Here is a 14,557-nt window from a genome sequence, read left to right as displayed (position 1 = left end):
ACGCACGCGCCAAGTAAACAGCTGACGTCTGAGTGTGAGAAAAAAAAAAAGAAGAAGAAGTTGAAGAAAAACAAATAGGCACTGCGATAAATACGTGTTATTTTTGTTAAGAGCGTGTACAATTTATATTGTTGTCTGCCAAGCAGTGAGCTATGGAAACGCCAACCACCGATGATTTGCTACAGTTTCGCGACTATAGCGCAACGAACAGCGGCACACCAGCACAAATCAATGTTAACTCGCCAACGCATGCAACTGTCGGCGGCAGCGGCAGCGGCAGCGGCGGCAACTCTAACGCACAGCGTCAACGTGGAGATCCGCTCTCTGATCTTATTTACGATATGAGCAACTCGGCTCAAACAATCATCGGTGGCGGCGGTCCAGCCGGCGGATCGGGCGCCCCAGCCGATGGAGCCGCTGGCGGTGCACGTCTCTCGTTTCTGACCATGGAATACTATCAGCAGTTCTTCAACGTGGACACGTATATGGTGCTCGAGCGCATTGTGAACTCAATGATACCCAAGCGGGCCGCTGCCAACTATTTGCGCATGAACATTGGCGAAAATCCGGATCTGTACGGACCATTTTGGATAACCGTAACGCTGGTAAAGCACACTCACAGTCACAGTCACAGTCACAGCCACGTCTTTGATATGCATACACTCACATGCGGTTCGTTTTCAGATCTTCTCGATAGCAATTAGCGGCAATATTGCCAGCTATTTGCAGCAGGCGAACGATAGCTACCATTGGCACTACAATTTCCATCTGGTCTCGTATGCGGCCACCTGCATCTTTCTCTATGCCAACATATTGCCGGCCGTGCTCTGGGCCCTGTTCAAGTACAGCCTGAAGCCAGTGGATGAGGCGGATGCCATCGAAACGGACAGCGTTAGTTAGAAGCACATAATAGTTGTCTGCACTTCTCTCTCTCTCTCATTCTCATTGTTATTCTCTGTCTTGCTCTAGCAGGCCAGCTATACGCCCAGCCTGTTGTCGCTCATGTGCATCTATGGCTATAGCCTGGCCATTTATATACCCGTCTCCATACTCTGGGTGATCAATGTGCGTATGGCATATGTTAATTATGTGAAATTTGATCAAATATGTTAAAATTTGCAGATTTCATTGCTACAGTGGCTGCTCGTGATAACGGCCGCTATGCTTTCCGGCACGGTGCTGATCGCAGTGCTGACGCCCGCGCTGCGCAACTCCAAATATTCGCTATTCCTTATTATTGGCATACTGGGCGCCCATATCATATTGGCCGCCGGTTTTCTGCTCTACTTCTTTCACAGTCCGCCGGAAGCGGCGTTGGCCGCCAAGCCAACGTCCGCACCACCGCTGCTGAAGGACGCCCTACAAAAATTATCCACCCAAGCGGTGGCCGGCGATCTGCCGCCGGGCAATATTACCGGATAGACCAGAGCGACCATTCCAAGCTAAGCAAATTTCGTTTGTTTCTTTTTTTTTTTTTTTTGTACATTAAGTTCCAAATAATTATGCCTATTTTATTTTTCACTCTCTTAACTATAATTTTGTTGGTCGCTTAACGAGACGTCAACAGCGTCAACAATAAATTCTTAAGAGTTAAGTCCGGAAATGGTTGCGCCTTTTTCTGGCCTTCCCAAGATACCCACAGAAAGGCAGCCACAACACGTGTGCGAAAGGATTCGCAACGATGTGCATATAGTTGAAACTGTGTGGAACGCGCATCGTTTCTCAGTTGTTGTTTGTCCGCTCGAGAGGCGTGTCCGCCTAAGAGGGGGCCATGTGTATGACCCCATATAAGTGTCCTAATAGAAGTGTCTGCTTTGATGCAAATATCGCATTCCGCTTCCTTTTGAAAAAAAACCCTCAGTACAGTCAGGCATCCGATAACGGACGCGTGTAAACCAGTCGCAACTTTTCGATTTGCTTGTTTTAGTTTCTCTTTTATAATATCAATAAAAATATTTGTATTCATAATCAGCCCGAATTTCACTCTGGTTAACTTTAGCGTGCGTCTACTGTACACACACAAAAGCTGCTCACTTCTGCCCAAATTTTTCGAGTCTTTCACATGAATTTCGCCCAAAACTTCAAATGTGCACCAAAGGTGCCGATTGTTGTTGCTGCTTGGAGCATCACAAATTTCCTAATGGCCGCACGTGCACACACACCCACACACACGCACACACACACACACACACACACACGCACACATAGGCATTGGTATTCCATATGGAGAGCCCGCCCTGCGGTGGGCTGATTTGTGGGTTGGGTTCTTTGCTGCCAGGTTGAATTCTTCACACACACACACACACACGCACACACATGCCCTTGTAAAGGGTATTATGATTTTGTCATGAAATGTGTAACGCATAGAAAAAAACATCTCCGACCCCATAAAGTATATATATATATATATATATGCTAGATTAGCATTAACCGTTCATAGCTCTCTCCCCGTCCGTCTGTCCATCCGTCTCCCTGTCCGTCTGTCCATCCGTCCGTCCATCTTTCGGTTTCTATAACTAGTCTTTCAGTTTCTTATTCCGTCATTTTGTTGCGGACAGGAGATATGTGGGAACCTTTCGGATCGGACATCTATATTATATAGCTGCCAAGGGAACGACCGGTTCAAAATGAAGTACTTGTATGGAAAACTTTTTTGTTTATCAAGATATCTGGCCCAAACTCGGCATTTATAAGTTTAACTATGATCCGCATATATATACTAAATCCTATCAAGATCGGCCCACCACATCATATAGTTGCCATAGGAGAGATCGGGCAAACAGCTGGTTCTTGTTTGAAAAACTTATTTGTTTTTTTACGATATCATGATCGCACTTCCAGATTCTATAAAAGGAATCGTTCGAATGCAAAGTTTTGGTATGGCGATGCTTTCGGTTTTCCGCGACAAATATCCGCGAGAGTATTTAGTCTTCGGCTTGCCGCTGAATACGCTTACACCCTCAATCCTGTGCATTTCTTGCTTTGGTGAATTTTATTCGCTTGGTTTATTTATTCCAGCAATGTGCAAATTATTTGCATGGCAGCAGCCTCCAAAAAAACAGGGTGTTGCTTCTAAAAAAAATTACAGCAAATAAAACACTAAGAGAAAAATGGAAAAACCTAAACCTCAAGCATATGTGATAAGTTATTTGCATAGTTTTGTCGTACTCAAATTATAAAAAAAAACTATTTTTAACAATTTGTAATTGTTTTCTTGATAATTGGGCTTGTGTTAATAGTTATTCCTAGCCCGAAGGCTTTGCTATTGTTCAACTTGAATATCAGCTAAATAACACTGATTGATAATCCTAACAATATCTTTGGTCATCATATCCAGGCATTACTGTACTGTGCTGCAACTGTGCTCGAGGCGTTGCTATAGAAATGTCACCCTGTATTTCGTATGCATACATCCTCTGTACGCAAACGCGTGTTAACATAAGTACAGGGCACACTCACTAAATGATACCATTTTATTTTATTCAAGATAGATATTATATTGGAGAAAGGAAAACAAATTATATGAAAATAATAAAATAAAAATATAAAACAAAAATATATTATATATATATATTCTAAATATGCATAAGCTTATGACTGGGTATACTTATGCATATAGATATAACAGGGTGTCTGCCAGTCGAGCACACACACGCACACACTTGCAAATATATTAAAGTGGAAATTTCTAATTTCGAATGCAAATATTCCAGCATCCAACGCATCGTTAGATACGTCGTTTATTTTGCTTCTTTTATGTTTATACTCTCTATAAAAAAAAATGGCTTAGAACAGGTATAACAGGTCTATAGTATACTAGAAACTAAATAAATTTCGTAAAGTATGTAGCATGTCGTACATTTGGAATGTTGTACGCTTCGAATGCCTCAATTTTGGACGCTTAGCCTTGGGCACGGGTATTTACACATCTTTCTATGGCAAATTGAAGCCTTGAAAATTTTTGTTTAAGATCAGACACGAAACAGCCAAGTTATTGAAGAACGCATTTCGAATATTTGGAAAGATGAAGTGCAAACGCAGCAGGCGGCATGTCTTGGCTATAGGGTATCTGCTAGTCGGGCACTGCTTGGCAACCCTTGGCCCACCCTTGCGCTTTGAATGCTCAAAGGTGCAAGCGAGATAGCAACAATTGGGTTGCGTGCATTTCCGGCCCCTGGTGCCCGGCCCCTTGCCATTTGCACGCATATATTCATGCATGAAAATGCTGCTGACTTTGTATGTGGACTCAGAATGCGGCATGCCGCTGGCTTATGGGGCGTATACATCACGTCGGCGGCAGCGGCTGCAGTTGACAATTTGTTTGCCAGCCAAATTGGAAATCAGCTTCAAACTCGATTGAGAGAAAATTTAATTGATTTATTTCCAGCTGGGGAAAATACAAGACAAGCTTTAGGTATATACATACATGGCACTCCAGTTGGGTGTACTCGACCAGGAGATACCCTCTCTAGCTTATTTCCATCAAGCACTTTGTTTTGCTTCCCCATTCCTCGAACTAGGTTTTTGTCGGATTTGCTTCAAATTCAAGTCAGTCTACCTCTTAATTAATCAATTTGATGTACATAGATGATTGATTGACAGTCTGAGAGACTGACTAAAACTTCAACTAGTCTCTCACTAATAGAGACTTAGCAACTGACTGACTGATGTAACGTATGGCTTGGTATGTGCATGAATCAATCTGTTAATCGATTAGTTAATAATATATATAACTCGTTGATTGATATAGAGACTGATTGACTGACTGATGTTTCGTATGTATTGGCTTGTGCCTTAATTAGTCTGTGCGTCAGTCAGGTATTCGGTCAATCACTGTTAACTTGATTGATTGATAAGTTAGTAAGTGTCTCAATCATGAATAAAACTCACTGATTGATTTAGAGACTGATTGACTGACTGATGTAACATATACTTGCCTTGGCCTTAATCAGTTTGTCCGTCAGGTATTTGGTCAATCACTCTTAACTTGATTGATTGATAAGTTAGTAAGTGTCTCAATCATGTATAAAACTCACTGACTGATTTAGAGACTGACTAATTGTACCTCTACGCTATGAAATTTATGTGAATGCTTTCGGCTCATATTCTTTCCCAACTGATTAGCATAAGTTTTGGCAAGGGGCACAAGCTTGTGCTTAAGGACTACCCCTAACGCCTGCGCACGCCCCATTGAAGGTACTCGTTTGCTGTCGTTGCGGAAACGGAAGTCACTCGACGTTCGTTGATTTTTTTTTCTTTTCTGAAATTAGCTAATGTGCAGCGGCTCGTGAGACATGTTTTTTCTTTTTGGGTATTTATTTTATGAAATCTACATAAATATATATATATATATATTTTTGTTTGCGTCAATTAGTGGGCGTGTGTGTGGCTCCCACTCTGAGCCGTCCTCGTAATGCATTTGAAGCGTTAAAATGCCACTCGAGCCAAGATATGCGCATTTGGCAGCGGGCCTGCGGGCGGCCTCCTTAAGTCGGCAGCCGTCGCGGGCAGCAGCAGCTGCAACTGGCAGCCACAAAGCCAGCGGTCGGCTCTGCTACAAATGCAAAATGCAAAATGCAAAATGCCAAATGCAAATTGCATTTTCCAATTTCCAGTCGACCTGTTGGAGTAGCTCGTGGCCAACAGACCGTTAACTGTTTACAACTGACGTAAATGCATCTTGTTACCAACTTATTCGAATTATAGGTCTCCATATTTGCCATGTCAAAGTTGCGTATTTTTATTGACCAAGGCAATAGAAGCTATGCAAACGTAACCAATCGTTTCCATCAGCAGCAGATTTTGTTATGGCACTGCAAACGGCTTGTCCAGCTGTCATTGCCAGAACCAGTTGCGAATTACAAGCGTTAAGCAACGAATAAAGTGCAGTCTGCTGACATTTTCGTTGTGCTCTTGAACGCTTCAACTTTAACTTTTTGCTTGGTTTTAAAATTGTCCGATTATTTTAATTTTATTAGATCATATTAAAGCCGAAAAGTGTGAGAGACGTGCCAATAAATAAATTCTAACTGAGTATTTGAAAATCGAGCTTAAAAACGATCGATTGTTCAGCCAAAAAAGGTGAAAGCAATCGTTTTTCGCCTTTTTTCAATACTCGTGGCTGAAATTTGCAGGCACTTATGGTTTAGAAATTGCTTTGATTGTCAATCACTAAGTAAATCAGTCAGTCAGTTTATCACTCAGTCAATCATTCAGTCAACCACTCAGTTAATTAGTCAGTCAATCAGTAAGTGTATCAGTCAGTCAGTCAGTCAGTCAATTAGTCAGTCAATCAGACAGTCAATCAGTTGTTTAATCTGTCAATATATCAGTCAGTCAGTCAGTCAAGCAAGCAGTCAGTCAGTCAATTAGTCAGTCACTCAGCCAATCATTCAGTCAATCAGATAGTTTATAAGTCAGTCAATTAACCAGTCAATCAGACAGTCAGTCAATCATTCAGGCAATTACTCAGTCAATTACTCAGTCAATCACTCAGTTAACTAGTCAGTCAGTGTATCAGTCAGTCAATTACTCAATTAGCTAGTCAATCAGACGATCAATCAGACAGTCAATCAGACAGTTAATCAGTCGGTCAATCAGTCAGTAAATCGGTCAGTCATTCAATTAGTCAGTCACTCAGCCAATCATTCAGTCCATGAGATAGTTAATAACTTAGTTAATCAGTCAGTCACTCCGTCAATCAGTAGATCACTTAGTCCAGCAATCAGCCAGTCAATCAATTAGTCAGTCAATCAGCCAATCATTGAGTCAATCAGATAGTTAATCAGTCATTCAATCAGTAAATCAATCAAATACTTAGTCAGTCATTCAGTCAGTCAATTAATCAGTCTATCATTCAGTCAATCAGATAGCCAATCACTCAGTTAACTAGTCAGTCAATCAGTAAGTGTATCAGTCAGACAGTAAGCCAATTAGCCAGTCAATCAGACAGCCAATAATTCAGTCAATCAGATAGTTAATCAGTTGGTCAGTCAGTCAGTAAATCAGTCAGTCAATCAGATAGTTAATCAGTCATTCAGTCACTCCGTCAATCAGTAGATCACTCAGTCCAGCAATCAGTCAGTCAGTCAATCAGTCAGTTAGCTAAAGAGAAATTAAATTTTATAATGATGTAAAATGAGGTTGCCTGAAACAACGTCTGCAGCACTTGCCATTCAATGGGACCTGGCAAGGCCGGGTAATTTCTTATGGTGTGCCATATAAAACGCGCACAGAAACCAAGATGAATTGTTTGTTGAACAAATTATCATAGGGATTCGCTTTTGTTCGGTCGAGCATAATATAAAATATAACACGCGCTGAATTGAGAGCCTGAAATTGGATGGTTGCCGGGGTTACCATATTCTAAATAGGACATTTGCCTTGGGGGCGGCGTTTACTCTGCTTCTTCTCGCCTTGACTTGGGTAAATTTGATTTGCGTACTTTTATATTCTTAGCTTGTTAGCAGCTGTTCCACTTGTCAGCTGCACTTGTGCAGGGATTGGCAGGAAGGCGACGTGACTTGGATGTGCTCCATCTGGCCCAGCGCTCCAGGTGAATGGAGTGCGAGAGCGAGAGGGCAGCGAGGGTCTGCGGACAGCCGGCCGGTGCGTTTGGGGCGTGTACCGCGCTGTTTGACACAATTTCAGATGCGCCAGCTGTGTATCCCGAGTTCCGGATGCGTGTGCCGGAGCCCGTGTCGAGGTGCTCCAGTTTCCAGTTGGGCCGTGTACAAACCTCTGCACGGGCTTCGGCTGCGCCTGGCCAAAGTCTACACAGCAGCTAAAGCTTTTGCCGCCACGCTGTGAGCTTTGCGCAGTTGCATTGATTTTGTTGCAACCCAGCGGTTGCTTGGTCTGATTATGCATGCGGCTCGGCTTTCGGCTTAGATAAGACGTGCCCCCCCCCCCCCCCCACACACACACACACACACTTCGCCGGCCCAAGCCAGCCAGCCGTATTGTGGTTGGGTGGCGCCTTTTGTGGCGCACGAACCGCATATGATTCCATTATTTATTTGAATTAATTGAAATTGTTCAAAAAGCCAACTCCATTTACTTTCGCACTGAGCCGAATGTCAGCTGCGTTTGCTAATTGCAATTCACGTACCACCCGCTGCCCCCACCCTCGCTCTTGGTTAATTTTTGCACTGTGAAGTACTTTTGATGGAAATGTGGCTCCGGCTTTGATATAAATGCGGCATCTAGTCGATTATTAGACACGGAAAAGTACTCAAGCGAAAAGCCAGAAATATATATTAAAAAACAAGCAAGAGGTTCCAGTCGGTTCTAGTTCCCTGAACCCTCTTCTTCCCACATCAAATGCCTATATATATTCTATTTTAGCAGCTATATGTCAAGTTTGGTTACTCTAGCTCTTATTATTTACCATTATCGATATCGATTTTTATCGATTGCTTGGAAACGCAGTAAGTTATCGATTATCGAAAACAAACTCGATCTGCGCAGGCAATATACCCTTATAACCATTTATAATGGGTTCAGGTCTTGGACTGGAAAAACTCCAATGGGACACCCATTTTCTATATAGCCGAGCACTTTATGGCTTTACATAGAATACATACATATATGCCAAGCTTGAAAGTTTTCAGGCAGGGAGGGGAGAAAGTGCAAGGCGAGAACAGGTGAGAGGATAAGTATTCAAAGAAACAGGTAAGTATTAGGGCAGCAGCCTGATCAGAGTTCATGGCAGGGTAACGGGCAGAAGCAAGCATCTCCGAGCGCATATAGCATATATATATATATATTCTTGATCAGCATCTGGCCGAGTCTTTTCGTCTTTCCGAGACTTTAAGTTTGCACTTTAGATTCTACGCACAGTACGTGTTATCGATAGCTTGCGCCGCATTCAAGTAATCGATAGCTATCGATATCGAAATCGCATTTTTGAGCAAATCTCTTAAAAAAATAAACCACTTTGAATTATTTTTTCATTTGTTTTCATTTTATTTGTACTCTTAATTGTATTTTAGTCTAATTTGATTGATTTTTATGTGATTCTGATTATAATTATAATTAAAAAATAATAACAATAACGATCTCTTCAGTGGGCAGCATACTTTTGCCCCATTTCCGCTTCCATCACAAGCAGAGCTTTAACGGTTCTTTGGGGTTACGTTAACAATCCCGTTATGTATTCAAATTGCACAGTTGCGGCTGCCATTTGCAGCTGTTGTATCATCTGGTAGACCATTAATTAGAGGTAACTACACTGCGCAACACAACAACTAAAGCCCTGCCCGTCGTACAGGCGTGTATTTTCAATTATTTTCAAGCGCTCATGTGGTCACACTGCAAATAAAAGGCGCCATATAAGAAGTGCGTGTGCGTTAGTGTGCGTGCGTGTGTGCGTGTGTGTGTGTGTGTGTGTGTGGATGAGAGTATGCCAGCAATTACACAGATTATATGTGTGCTCCATTGATATATGAGAGTGAGAGAAAGAGGGCTAGAGTGTGAGGCTCGCATATATATAGACATTTTTATATTATATATATGTACTACATATGTATATATATTTTAGATGCGCCTGGATTAAAGTTCGCTTGTGCCCGGCCCATCGTAAATAATCCAAATGCATTTGCAGGCAAATGAAATCGAATTGTGCTTTGGAGACTTGGTCCAGCTGCAGTCGCAGGCGTTGCGTCGCAGCTTTGCCTTTTGCGTGTAGAGTTTGCAGCTGAAAGCTGAGAGCGGAGAGCTTGGAGCTTTACGGGGCCCTGCTATGTAGCTGCCTGGTAGGTGCTGCCTGCTGTTGCTGCCATTTGTAGTTGTTGTTGTTGTTTTCATTGTTGTAGTTCTTTTACCGTTTATTTTTTTTTTTTTCATTTTGTTTTTGTACATTTTTTTCTTTTTTTTTTTTCCTTTGCCGCTTCTGGTTTATGTTGAAGCACAACTCTCAACACAGGATACGTTGCGGCCGCTGCCGCAGCTGGCGTCGCCTGTGCTGCCGCTGCCGCTGCCGCTGTTTGGTGGGCGAGCTGAGCTCTCTCTCTCAATCAGTACGAGTCAAGCAGTCTTCGGCGTATCCAGCAAACGCGGTTCTTTTTTAAGCGCGTTTTGTATTATTCTACTCATATAATTTATCATTTGCGTCGCTGTATGATTTCTCCTTGTTTCGTAGTACACAAGCAAACATAATAAAAACAAAATACAATAGAAATATATTAAAACAAAAAAAAAAAAACAAAAAAAAAAAACGAAAAAGAGAAACAACAACAAAACTAACAAAAGAAACAAACGAAGAACAAAACAAACCACAAAAACAAACATTAAGTGTGCTAGAACGAAGAAGAAGCAACAACTAAACGACAAGTTCTAATTCGAGCTCAGGAGAGCGCTTTGCTGCGGCCGCCATTGTCGTCGCCGTCAACGTCGCTGTCGCTGTCGCAGTCGCTGTCGCAGTCGCTGTCGCAGTCGCTGTCGCAGTCGCAGTCGCCTCAGTACGTTCCATGCAGTTCCTAAGACCGGGAACTGACAGATCAGACATAAAAGAATTGTAATAAACACATTTGTGAGTGTGAGTCTGTGTGCGTGTGCAGTTGTGCATTTTGCCATTGCCCGAAACTAAACTTACTTTCGACCCACTTATTATCACAGCTTCCCATAAATCTATAATTCATGTATATCAGAGGTAACATTCACATGTTACTAAAGTGGGCGTGTCCATTATCATTAGCATTAACAATATGGCTTGTCTATGGGCAAGAACAAGAGCATTCGAGAAACTGTTCAGTTAGCTCAGTCTCAGTTATTTCTGCTGCGACATAGATAAGGAAACAAATCCAGTTAATAATTTGAGATGGAATTTGCTCTTAAGATATTATATTGCGGTATTTTATTTATAAAGCAATTCTGTAAGATTAACAATTTATTTAATAAATATATGCTGTTATTTCTTTTCAGATACTTGAGACTCTTTAACCAAAAGTCTGCAGGCAGCAATCAAGAAAAAAATAAGTTTAATTAATTAAAAAAAAAAATAAATTTTATGATCTTGAATCAATCTCAATTAAAATCAAATAAGTGAATAAGAAAAAAAAAAGAAAAACTAAATAAAAATCCGCGTTTTACATAAAAAACAAAAGATCGATAACATTTTCCAAGTTTCTTTTGAGTTACAAATTTTTTGAATGTGAAAAAAAGCAAAGGAAAAGCAATTTTACTCGTATTAAAAAAAAAAATAAAAAATTAAAAATAGACGATTCAAAATATAAACATTGTGAATATATTGAGAAGTAAATAAACTAATTACCCATTTTTTTGTACATTTTTTTCAAGTGTGCATATAGCTAGGCAAAAACTTGTTGGCTATAAAGAAGATCGTATAATTAACTAGAAATTATACATAAATGTCGTGGGTTGTGTCCTTGTGCTCAACGTTGAGTGACTAGAAGGCGAAAAGCAAGCGAAAACGAGGCGAAAAGGAGGCGAAAAGGAAGCGATAAGGAAGCGGGGCGTTAAGAAGGCGAAAAGTTAACTAAAAAAGGCGATAAGGAGGCGGAAAGAAAGCGAAAAGTTGGCTAAAAGAAGGCAAAAAGGAAGCGAGAAAGAGGCGAAATCAAGACGTTAAGAAGGCGAAAAGGAGGAAAAAAGTTAACTTAAAAAAAACGATAAGGAGGCGAAAAGGAAGCGATAAGAAAGCGAAAAGTTGACTAAAGGAAGGCGAAACGGAAACGATAAGGAAGCGAAATCGAGGCGTCAAGAAGGCGAAAAGGAGGCGATTTTGTGACGATATACCAAAGGTTTTTTTTTTACAGAATTTACAGGGCGTTGAGGGTGCGTACGCAGGCTCTAAGTATATATATATATATATATATATATATATATATAGACATTCACACATAATAAAATATATATACATATAACAAGGAAAAAAGAAGAAGATTAACACCAAGAATAGTGAAGTTAGGCAAGTGTTATTTTGTTTTTTGTTTTTTTTTTTAAATATATATAATACGAGTAAACTATATTTACATTTCGATACAAGACTTGAAATTCTTTAAGAAATTCATATTTATACACGAGATTTAAACAAAATACAAATTATAACAAAACAAACAAATCAAACAAAACAAAAACCAACGGACTTCCAACGATTTCAAAATACGACGAAATATTTTTTAAAACACAACTTAAATAGAAGGAAATTCCGGCTAACAACAACAACAACAACAACAACAACAACAACAACAACACCAAACAGCAATAGATGCAACAACAAATTGCCAAAGAAAAAAAAGAAAGACAGACAAATTTTGTTTAATTAAGAAAAAAAAAACAAAAACAAATTTTTAACCAAGCAACAAACTAAGAAAACGGCGAGCTAAAAGAATTTATACAGAAAGCAGAGAGGTTGACTTAAGAGAAGCACACAAAGAGAGCTATAAACTAAAAGAGAGCGAGAGTGAGAGATCGTCAAGCCACAGGCAGAGCACTGAAGAGAAGGAGACACAACGAGCGAGAGAGAGAAAGAGATAAAGAGAGAGCGAGCGAGATCTGCTAAGTGATATTTTAAACCAAAAAATATCAGTTAAGGACAACAATTTATAAGGTAAGTAAGCCTTACATATATATATATAATCGCTACACATATAACTGTTTGCGTTGACTGACTGATTGACTGAGTGACTGACTGATTGACTGACTGACTGAACCGTTAGCAATGTTCCTTATGTGCTGAAGGTGCTTAGATGGGGCTTTGTTAAATTCCACCCGCAAGCGTGAAAAAATCGCTGAAAATTGTATGAAAATATTTTAATTTACCATCCAATCGGCCTAAATCTTAATATAATTTTCAAAAACTTGTTCGAATTCATTTGCGGTTTCACACTTTTCGACAAATTCACTCATCCTTGGCATAAATGGAGGTCAACGATTTTGTAGTGGATTTGGTGATTTCACGTTCAACTTTATTTCCACTGACATTTACGAAAACTCGTTTCTGACTGGTTTCACACTTTCTGCAGAATCCAATCGTTCTCGGTGGGAATTCGATTCAATTTATTTTCAAATTCCTACATAATTAACGAATACATGTTTCAGCGATTTTGGAAATTCCACCCGCAACTGTGGAAATTTGACTAATATTTTTTGTTTTTTTGATTTCAAGATTTATACCGTTGCTTCAAAAATTTGGTTACTTATTCGATGCATTTGCAATATATTTTTAAATCGAAGTTTTCCACCGAAGTGAAAGTGTTATATTTAAACTTCTTAGCACTAAACCACGGGCAAGGCCGGGCAATACCCGCTAGTATTGTAGAATCATAACATTTTGCTATCGCAAATGTTAACCTAGGTGAAAATATCTGAAAAAAGAAAACACAAACGCTTTCCATGCAACATCTTTTCGATTGATTCTTTCTATAGAGCCTTATGATATGGAAGTCCGATGTTCATAAGATTTAAATTACATGTTAGGAACATGGCAAAACGCGTAAACATATCTGAAGCAACAAAAAGCTTGATCAAGCGAAAATCTATTTTGATAGAGTGTTCCGATGCGAATCTTTAATGGAATCCTTGCTCTAGTTATTAAACAAATGGTTTGATTGCAGCTTAGGAATATATGAACTTAAGATATATAACTATAAATACCCTTGAAAGAAAGAAATATATACTTTATGCAGAACTGTAATATTCTCTATAAGTTTAAAGAAATGCTAAAAAGTTGGATGCCTAGATTTACATTCGCGAGCAATTCATGTACAAGGTGTTTTCTACATATGATGAAATCTTATTTTAGATACTTTATGATTCTGAAGACAGTTTCTTATTGTTATTGCAAATAAATTTACAAACCTCTTTGAAAAACATAAATATCTGGCTTAGATACCTTTTACTTCTATGTACACTCCTTTTAAGAAAAAATGGTTTCAGTAATTAATGCTTCTTCTTTTAAGACAAATATTTAATATAAGGTATATTTATACATTTGCCTTTAATGTATATTCTAAGAAATGTAGCTCTTTCATTCTAAAAGTGAATACTATTTGCTTACGCAGGAAATTGTCGATTGGGTCCGTTTAAGTTTCTGATAATGTCCTGGATAAATATGGAATTCCCATTAGCTAGGCATTCATTAAAACAAGCGATAATTATGTTCTATGTTATCGATAAATCGATATCGATATTTTATAATAGCATTTGTGTTAAATCGTGTCACATCGCCTTGATTCGCACTTTCCTGTAGAATTCTCTTCGCGCTCGTGTCGACACATGCCCAATATCGTGCTGCTCGTGTCACGCTAGATAAACACGATACGTGCCCAGCACTGTCGCATGCATCTGCTAATACGCTGTGATTTCTTCCCAGTCCGGCATTACTAATAGCCGGAATAATGCGCTGACAGTCCAAAGGGTGCGATTGCATTTATGGTCCGTTCCGGCTCCGGTTCTGTTTCTGTTTCTGTCTCTGTCTCTGTCACTCACACATGCTCCGTCTCTTTCGCCATTTTCATGCGATGCCTGTCCCACTCGCACATGCCGAACGTGGCTTTTGTGTCCATATTTACACTTCAGCTCGTTCAGAAAGCAA

At 39.9% G+C, this 14,557-nt stretch overlaps 2 protein-coding genes across 3 annotated transcripts in view; both read left to right on the top strand.

Annotated features, from left to right (window-relative positions):
• The first annotated feature begins 29 nt into the window (after positions 1-29).
• On the top strand, positions 30-1,968 carry LOC6633253 (protein YIPF1). 2 transcript variants are annotated; one of them, XM_032440692.2, is made up of 4 exons: positions 30-605; positions 685-891; positions 970-1,065; positions 1,123-1,968. In XM_032440692.2, exons 1-4 carry the CDS (start codon positions 153-155, stop codon positions 1,420-1,422), a joined length of 1,056 nt encoding a protein of 351 aa, XP_032296583.1. In that variant the 5' UTR covers positions 30-152; the 3' UTR covers positions 1,423-1,968. The 2 variants fall into 2 exon arrangements, with proteins under 2 accessions (XP_032296583.1, XP_002057131.1); XM_002057095.4 differs by having other exon boundaries at positions 32-605; positions 973-1,065.
• Positions 1,969-11,209: 9,241 nt separating this feature from the next.
• The window catches only part of fne (found in neurons), a 29,287-nt gene continuing 25,939 nt past the window's right edge, over positions 11,210-14,557 (top strand). The window contains exon 1 of the mRNA XM_070209983.1: positions 11,210-12,571. The gene's annotated coding sequence lies outside the window, so the exon portion shown is untranslated. The remainder of the gene's footprint in view (positions 12,572-14,557) is intronic.

The sequence above is a fragment of the Drosophila virilis genome, chromosome X (genome assembly GCF_030788295.1).
Source record: "Drosophila virilis strain 15010-1051.87 chromosome X, Dvir_AGI_RSII-ME, whole genome shotgun sequence".
Lineage (NCBI taxonomy): Eukaryota > Metazoa > Arthropoda > Insecta > Diptera > Drosophilidae > Drosophila > Drosophila virilis.
The sequence above is the reverse complement of the archived record's forward strand: the minus strand, read 5'-3'. Positions and strand labels throughout refer to the sequence as shown.